Below are 8,775 nucleotides of genomic sequence, written 5' to 3'. Positions count from 1 at the left end.
CAGGACGAACCGCCACTGGGAAGGGACGCCTTTGCGCACCAACCGTGGCCGAGAGTTCTCCTGTATGCATTCCCTCCGCTGTCCTGCATTCTCCCACTGCTAGCCAGGGCGAGGTCAGGGGGGCTGTCAGTGATACTGATAGCGCCCGATCGCCCGGGGGCTCCGTGGTTTGCGGAGATGAGTCAGATGTTGATTGCGCCACCTTGGCCAATTCCACATCGACGGGACGCGTTGTCTCAGGCGGCTGGCACGATAGGGAAATTGCCCATAATCGGCCAACCACTGAAGGCCTGGCTGCTGAGAGGGACAGGCTAGAGCGCCATGGGTTATCTGATTCAGTGATCAGGACCATACAGGGTTCACGTGCCAGTTCCACTTCTAAGATGTATGCCAGTAGATGGAACGTGTTTTCACGATGGTGTGTCACACAAGGTGTGGACCCCATGAGCTGTCAGGTGGAGAGTATTCTCTCTTTTCTACAGCTCATGTTTGATAAAAAAAAAAAATCGCCTGCCACGATTAGAGTGTTTGCAGCAGCGATTTCAGCTTGTCATGAGGGTTTTGGCAGAGACAATGTCTTTAGCCACCCTCTAGTGAAACGCTTCCTATTAGGAACGCGGCGACTTAGGCCAACACCTAGAGTCACGCTTCCTCAGTGGGATTTGGCTTTGGTACTCGAAGCGCTATGTAAGTCGCCGTTCGAGCCATTGAATCAAATACCCCTCAAGATGCTGTCTATAAAGACAGCACTGTTGCTCGCTTTGACTACAGCTAAGCGGGTCAGTGATTTGTGTGCTCTTTCGACGAGACCTGACTGCTTGGCCATCAATGGTGACCTGAGCAGAGCAGTGTTACGTCCTAACCCGGCATTTGTGCCGAAGGTTATTAAGAGTTCATATAGGTCACAGACCGTGGAGCTGTGGGATTTTTCTCCTCCTCCTCATAGAGAGAGGAGTGAGGAAAAGCTCCATCGCCTGTGCCCGGTACGCGCTTTGGCGTGTTACGTCGAGCGCACAGCAGCGATTAGGTCATCGCCTCAGTTGTTTGTGTGTCACGGTGCGGCTGCACTAGGTAGACCACTTTCAAAACAGAGGTTGTCTCACTGGCTTTGTGAAGGCATTGAGACAGCTTATGAGGTAGCAGGGTGGCAATTGCCTCAGGGTATCAGAGCTCACTCCACTCGTGGAGTAGCGGCTTCTACTGCCCTTTTCAGAGGAACAGGAGTAGAGGATATCTGTAGAGCAGCATCCTGGTCGACGCCGTCTCCATTTATCCGTTTCTATCTCTTAGATATGTCTTCTAATTCTCTGGCTCGATCTGTACTCAGCGTGGCTGAAGGGAGATTTTGAGCAAGAAAGAGAGGAGAAGCAGGACTGTGGACACAGGTTTCCATCAGGTCCGCTTTGGTTAGGAAGACGTGTTTTTGACAGATGTGTTTTCTAACTCTTTGGCTCGGTCTGTACTCAGCATAGCTGAAGGGAGATCTTGAGCTAGGAAGAGAGGGAAAAGCAGGACTATGGACAGGGTTTCCATCAGGTCCGCTTTGGATAAGAAAACATATTTGGTGGCATGAATCCTGACTGACAGGGTCAGTACAGTAGAGGCATGCGTTGATTAACAGAATGTGAGGTCATCTATCTGCTTGTTCAGTTAGTATGACTCATGTTTTTGTTCCTGCCCACTAATCTCTGGGATTCCATTGAGTGAGTGAGGCGGTCTACCGCGTTCACAATGTAGAGTGACACTTGATGTCATTCCATTAGTGGTCGGTAGTGTTTTCACAGGATATTGAGGCACATCTATCTGCTAGTACAGATTAGTATGGCTTCTATTCTGGTGATCTGCCCACTAGTCATTGGCATTGCCATTGGACTAGGTGGGGCGGGTCTTTTAACCGATGACGCGGTATATTGTGACGCCCGTAGGGGTTTTTAGTTGCAGTACTGCGGGACTCGGTTGCAGCCATTGCTGGGCCTGACTTTCTCGTTTCGATGGGAAGTGTTAGGCTCGGCAGGGAGTACATTTTGGAGCGCTACGCTCCGCCTTAAACCACTAGGAGCAGAGCTCCCCTATGGGGCGGAGCTCCACGATATAGAACGATTAGTTACCGGAGTGTAACTCCAGTTCTATGAGTGGAGCGGAGCCCCATAGGACTTATGGCCCTGCCGACCCTCTCTAGTCTCGCTGAAGAAAAATATCTTGGGAGGCTGATTGAGGGGAGGCATCCCCTCTTATAGGGACACCTGTACTCCTATTGGCTGTAGGTGTGTGCATAATTTTGTCTCAGGCTGCTGCTGCCTTAGGGCAGAGGGTAAACCACTAGGAGCAGAGCTCCCCTATGGGGCTCCGCTCCACTCATAGAACTGGAGTTACACTCCGGTAACTAATCGTTTCACTAGCCAATCTGTTTTTTCTTTTTTTTTTGCAAGGGCGTTACTGTCTCTGGCTGTGTGGAAAGTAATCCGCCGATACTCTGTGCCACAAAATGAGTGACAAAACCTGGCGAGATCATTACATGTCATCACTCAAGTTAAAGTCGAGTCCTGAGTTTTGAGGCTCCAAATCAAGTTATTTTACTTTCTATCAAGTTTAGTCTCAAGTCATCAAACGTGTCCAAGTCATGTGACTCGAGTCCACACCTCTGGCGAAAATGCTACGAAAATTCACTTGTATCGAAGTGGCATACATGGAAACTACTCTTGCGTAAAAAAATAATTTTGTGTGTTTCATTTTATATGTTCCACTATGAACCCATTCAGAGCGTTAATTATATTGCGCAAATAAAGACATTAGGTATTTTATAATAATACATGTGTAACATTATCTGTTTTAAATATGTATATATTAGTTATGAAACAAATATAAATTAGATGTTATTTTGAGGTCCCTACTCTTACCCTAGCCCCTAACCTTAACTATAAGCCTTACCTAACCTGTACCCTATCCTTCACCCTTACCTTAACCATTTACAATTTCAACTTCAACGGGGTATCGACGTCCCTAGGATCCATTTTCCATTTTTATTTTGAGCGATTGAATTAATGACACACGGTGGTTTTAACGGGACACACTCTTTTCACGTAACTTCGATACCAACTACGAACGGAAGTGATTTTCGTAAACCCTAAACCCTTTCCTGAATTTAACTTCTCCTAACCTGTTACGTTAATTATCCTAACCTAGTACGAATAACCGGAATAAGTTACTTCCGGTCATAGCTTGTATCGATGTGGCGTGTACAAGAGTGTTTGTCGATTTTAACGGGATTCACACGAGTTCATCGTCACTTCCTGTAACTCGCGGATAAAGACGGACCTGGCAGCACCGAGTTTGGGAGCTTCGCGGGTCAATTTTTTGAGTTTGCTTGGCGTGATCCGAGTTACATCGGAGCCATCAGAACTGCAACCATGGTAAGCCTTTATTCTTGACTCAATTGAGGTATGATCCACGTGTTTTATGATATATTTTAGTTTTTTATTCAGTGGAAATGTAATCTGTCCCAGTGATGAACGTCAGTGCAACGTAGGCTTGTAGGCCTTTGTTGCACTCGTAGCTATTGAAAGACTACGATGGCTAACTAGCTACAGTCGGTATTTGAAACAAATTGCGTACGGTATGATCATGTTGTGTAATGTGCTTTCGCATACAGTTTTGACCAGCACTTCCATGCCAAACCAAACCCTGGCCGTAGTTGACCATGACCAGAACTTGTTTAGCTAACGTAGCTAGCTAGCGTTAACGCTAGTTGGTTGGCTGCATGATCATGCCTGGCTGCATTCAGCCACGTTAGACTTATAGCCCGCCAACGTTATCATTATTGTATGTTGCCATCGAAATGTCCACCTGACAATGTCCTTGTTTTTGTCGTGGCAGAAGTGCCGCTTGTTTAATTGTTCAACAACTGCTAGGCCCGTTTTTTTTTTTTTTTTTGTAGCTAGCGTTACTTGGCTAATTTACTAGTTGGGCTAGCTGGACAATTAATCTGTAAACCAACCAGGTTGTTCAATCTAGAACCTACCTAGTTTTCTAGTTGCAACAATCAAGGCTCCTCCTTTTTGATCTTCAGGTCTGAACATGATCAGATCGTTTGTTCAGAATTTATTAGTTTCCCTGCCAGCAATGATGGCCAATAACCAGTGGGTAACTTGGATCAATGTGGGATGTTTGGGTTTTCTTAGTATAGTGTCGTCGCAAATTTGAACGAATTGATTTACACCTCTTATTTTGCAGACTGTTGGAAAGAGTAGTAAGATGCTGCAACACATCGACTTCAGGATGCGGTGCATCCTGCAGGACGGTCGTATCTTCATCGGGACTTTCAAAGCCTTTGACAAACACATGAACCTCATCTTGTGTGACTGTGACGAGTTCAGAAAGATCAAGTAAGTAATTGGGTTTCTTTGTAAAGAACAATGAGTAATTGCTTTTGGGTCTCAATATCCTTAAATCTGCCACTATCAAATGGGGTGAGTTAAGAAAGGTAGAGACCATGGTTCTGTTGCAGTGATTGATCATTAAAGCTGAACCTAATGTTGAAACAATGCATTAGAGGTGAGCCAGCAACTGGATGGTTGCCAGTTCTAATCCTGGGTCTGACTGTACAAATTTGACAGGAAGTAAGATGGCAACTGGAGGGTTGCTGGTATCAGATCCTACATGCGATCAACGGCCACTTTGCCCTTCAGCAAGGCACTTAATCCTAATCTCAACCGAGAACAGTTACCACTATCCGTCCAATTGTACACAAGGTCAAAAGGAAATGTGACTTCTGCTTTATCCCAACTCCTCCGAAAGACTCAACAGGTTGGCGCAGTTGTGGGGGGTTAAGTTTGTTATATTCCTTTCCAGACTAGGATATAGAAGGTAAATGTATATTGTGCTTTAACCCCGACTCTCCCCCTTCTTGACAGGCCCAAGAATTCCAAACAGCCTGAGCGTGAAGAGAAGAGGGTACTGGGCCTTGTGCTGCTCAGAGGAGAGAATCTGGTCTCCATGACAGTGGAAGGACCCCCTCCCAAAGATGTAAGACATTCCTCACCACCTTCTGTAGGGTTTCTGTTGTGTACATTCTCCGTGTCTTTGTCATACTGAAGGCTTTTTATCAGCCAGTGGGTTTCCTAGTTAATGGTTGGCTTACTTGGATCAATGTGGGAGGTTTAAAAGTTAGTTCGTTCTGTGGCAGTGATGATCATTTTAGCTGAACCTGATGCTGAAACCAATTGAAGCAGGATTACTCTGAGCCCAGAGCCATTTACTTAACTGAGTTTTAACTTTACTTAGAAATTCATGGAACTGTTATCTGACCTAGTGTTGCCCCTGTTTCAGACTGGCATTGCCCGTGTGCCCCTGGCTGGTGTGGCAGGAGGCCCAGGAGTTGGCAGGGCAGCTGGCAGAGGCGTCCCCGCTGGAGCACCCATGCCCCAGGCACCCGCAGGCCTCGCTGGGCCGGTCAGAGGAGTAGGCGGCCCCTCGCAACAGGTATGCCCAAGGTCATGGGTCACACGTTTCCTCTTGTGATCCCATCTGCGTTTTACTGGAAACTAAACATGGATAATGGCTATATGGTGGACAATTACTGGTGATTAGCTTTCACCTTTTCAGTTCTTGGAAGTTTTAAAAGGTTGAGACATTGGTTCTGTTGCGGTGATGAATTTCATTTGAGCTGAACCTGATGCTGATGAAGCTCATTGAAGCAGGATTACTCTGAGCCCAGAACCAGTGACTTTCCAAGGATTTTTCTGTAATTTATATCCTTGGGTGGGCAGTCTATATTTTTTTTCATTTAGCCAAAGTCCAAACAATGTTTATATACATTTTTAATTGAAATGATTAAAGATGTAAAGTATGTGGAGAAGATGATGGGGACCTATATAATCTGACAACTAACAATCACCTAAATGAAACTGCCAGTATTTAATAGGATTTGATCGCCCTGTTGAAGCCCTGGTGCTGCACCACTTGGTTTGACCACTGAGTGTTAAATACGGTGCCTTACCCCCCCCCCCCCCAAGGTGATGACCCCACAGGGCAGGGGAACAGTCGCTGCAGCAGCAGCTGGTGCCACCCTCGCTGGTGCCCCCACACAGTACCCACCAGGCAGAGGAGGACCCCCTCCCATGGGTCGCGGTGCACCCCCTCCAGGTAAGGACTGAATCACAACGGCTACCTAGTTTTAATTTGAAGTGGAAAGAATGAGACCTTGATTCTGTTGCGGTGATGATTGATCATTAGAGCTGAACCTGATGCTGAAACATTACTTCAGCAGGATTACTCTGAGCCCAGAACCATATGATCAACTTTTGTATTTAGCAAGTGTATATTGATGCTTGCATAGTCATTTCTAGACTAGGATTAACATAATCAATGCTTTGCCCCCTACAGGGATGATGGGCCCTCCCCCAGGCATGAGGCCTCCCATGGGTCCTCCAATGGGAATGCTACCTGGCCGCGGAGGTCCAATGGGCATGCCCCCTCCCGGCATGAGGCCGCCACACCCAGGCATGAGAGGTGAGGGTGACTTACATTCAGGATTCTGAGTAAAGGAGTTTAATATAATGTTTGGCTGCGTTTACACAGGCAGCCCAATTTTGATCTTTTGCCACTAATTGGTCTTTTGATCAAAAGATCAGAATTGGGCTGCCTGTGTAAACGCAGCATTTGAGACATTGGTTCTGTTGCGGTGATGATTTTCATTTGAGCTGAACCTGATGCTGATGAAGCTCATTGAAGCAGGATTACTCTGAGCCCAGAACCATGCACTCTCAGTCCGAGGTTTCTTTCGTTCTAGGGAGGTTTTATGTTAAAATGAGTTTTAATGCTTCATTATTTGACCCGTGGCACTGTTTCCTGTTAATCCTGAATATTCTCTCGTTCCAGGACCACTTCCCCCAGGAATGCGTCCCCCCAGACCTTGAGTCACCCCACTGGACTGATGTTGTCTTCTAAGTGTACTCCCTACAAAATGGTTCTCTTTAGGCTCCTGTATAGTTTGACTTTTGTATTTTTGTTTTGATTTTTTAATAAAGTGTCATCGACAATTTGTTTTAAAATGTCGGCCTCTGACTGACTTGATATGCAGATGTATGTTGACAAGTGAATAGTGATTCCATGTTTGGCTGAGGCACATGCTCAGTGAGGGTGATTGTTGTACAGACAAGATGGTGGTCTTAATAAATGTATCTGAAGAGAGCTTGTCCTTGCCACTTGCGTTTATCAATCAACCATGCTTTCCAGTTATTCCTATTGATGGATCAGTAGACTGTATTGGGCCAGTTTCCTGACTCTAATCTACGAAGTGGCATGACTGACCACTATTCCAAGCTGGGGGGGGTAATGGTAATGGCACAGTCATTGCATAGTTTAATGGCTATTGTCTGACTGGTCATCTTGCCCCAATTTATTTGGATGGAAAATGTCAGTGTGAGTATGTAATATTGGTCTTAAAGTATGAGTGTTATTTTGAAGTCTGAACCATAAATGTCCCACCCTATTGTGGGCTTACTGCATTTCCAAGGAAATCTGTTTTGCCTGGGAAACATAGTAGTCTTGTATTGGCTGAGCACTTTTTCATGATCAAACTAGTTAAGTGGTTCCCTACCACCAACTGAATTTTTGATCTGCCCCGAGTACCCCCTCAGGTACACTTTACCAGTAAGCCTATGGTCTCACGAGTCTTCACAAGTAACCCCTGTGGATAGGCCTAGAACCACTGGACCAGTTGGTATTGCCAAACACCACCAATGGGTTGATCTGATTTATAGCTATGCCTCCATCTTGGCACTCCCTAACCATTCAATATTCTACACACAATACACCATGATGACAAAGCAAAAACAAGTTTAGAAATGTCGGATTTAAAACTATTCACATTTCTATAAGTATTCAGACCACCCTTTACTCATGATTGGCAATATGATGCAATACAACTTGATTAGAAGGCCTAGACTACTTCATCCTAATGTAAGCTAAATGCATTGGATACAAACACGCTGGCTTATTATAAAGGAGAATGTCCAATTTAATTATATGCATGCATATCAAACAATGTATTCAGAAAGTATTCAGACCCCTTCACTTTTTTCACATTTTACTTTACAGCCTTATTCTAAATGGATTAAATAGTTTTTTCCCTCATCAAACCCCATAATGACAAAGACAAAACAGGAGTTTGAAAATGTATTAAAAATAAAAAATAACTGAAATATTACATTTACATAAGTATAGCCTTGGGTATGACGCTACAAGCTTGGTACACCTGTATTTGGGGAGTTTCGCCCATTCTTCTCTGCAGATCCTCTCAAGCTCTGTCAGGTTGGATAGGGAGCGTCGCTATTTTCAGGTCTCCAGAGATGTTAGATCGGGCTCTGGCTGGGCCACTCAAGGACATTGAGACTTGTCCAGAAGCCACTCCTGCGTTGTCTTGGATGTGTGCTTAGGGTCATTGTCCTGTTGGAAGGTGAACCTTCGCCCCAGTCTGAGGTCGAGTACTCTGGAGCAGGTTTTCATTAAGGATCTCTGTAAATTGCTCCGTTAATCTTTCCCTTGATCCTGACTAGTCTCCCAGTCCCTGCCGCTGAAAAACATCCCCACAGCATGATGATGCCACCACCATGCTTCACCATAGGGATGGTGCCAGGTTTCCTCCAGACGTGACGATTGGCATTCAGACCAAAGAGTTCAATCTTGGTTTCATCAGACCAGATAATCTTGTTTCTCATGGTCTGAGTCATTTAGGTGCGTTTTGGCAAACTCCAAGCAGGCTGTCATGTGCCTTTC

The 8,775-nt window shown here is 45.4% G+C and overlaps 1 protein-coding gene across 1 annotated transcript; it reads left to right on the top strand.

Annotated features, from left to right (window-relative positions):
• The first annotated feature begins 2,964 nt into the window (after positions 1 to 2,964).
• On the top strand, positions 2,965 to 7,189 carry snrpb (small nuclear ribonucleoprotein polypeptides B and B1). The gene is made up of 7 exons (XM_084167893.1): positions 2,965 to 3,410; positions 4,231 to 4,382; positions 4,911 to 5,022; positions 5,326 to 5,478; positions 6,012 to 6,141; positions 6,382 to 6,507; positions 6,877 to 7,189. Exons 1-7 carry the CDS (start codon positions 3,408 to 3,410, stop codon positions 6,912 to 6,914), a joined length of 714 nt encoding a protein of 237 aa, XP_084024019.1. The 5' UTR covers positions 2,965 to 3,407; the 3' UTR covers positions 6,915 to 7,189.
• The last annotated feature ends 1,586 nt before the right edge of the window (positions 7,190 to 8,775 follow it).

Source organism: Coregonus lavaretus, assembly GCF_964263955.1.
Source record: "Coregonus lavaretus genome assembly, chromosome: 8".
Lineage (NCBI taxonomy): Eukaryota > Metazoa > Chordata > Actinopteri > Salmoniformes > Salmonidae > Coregonus > Coregonus lavaretus.
This window is presented reverse-complemented; position numbering and strand designations above follow the sequence as displayed.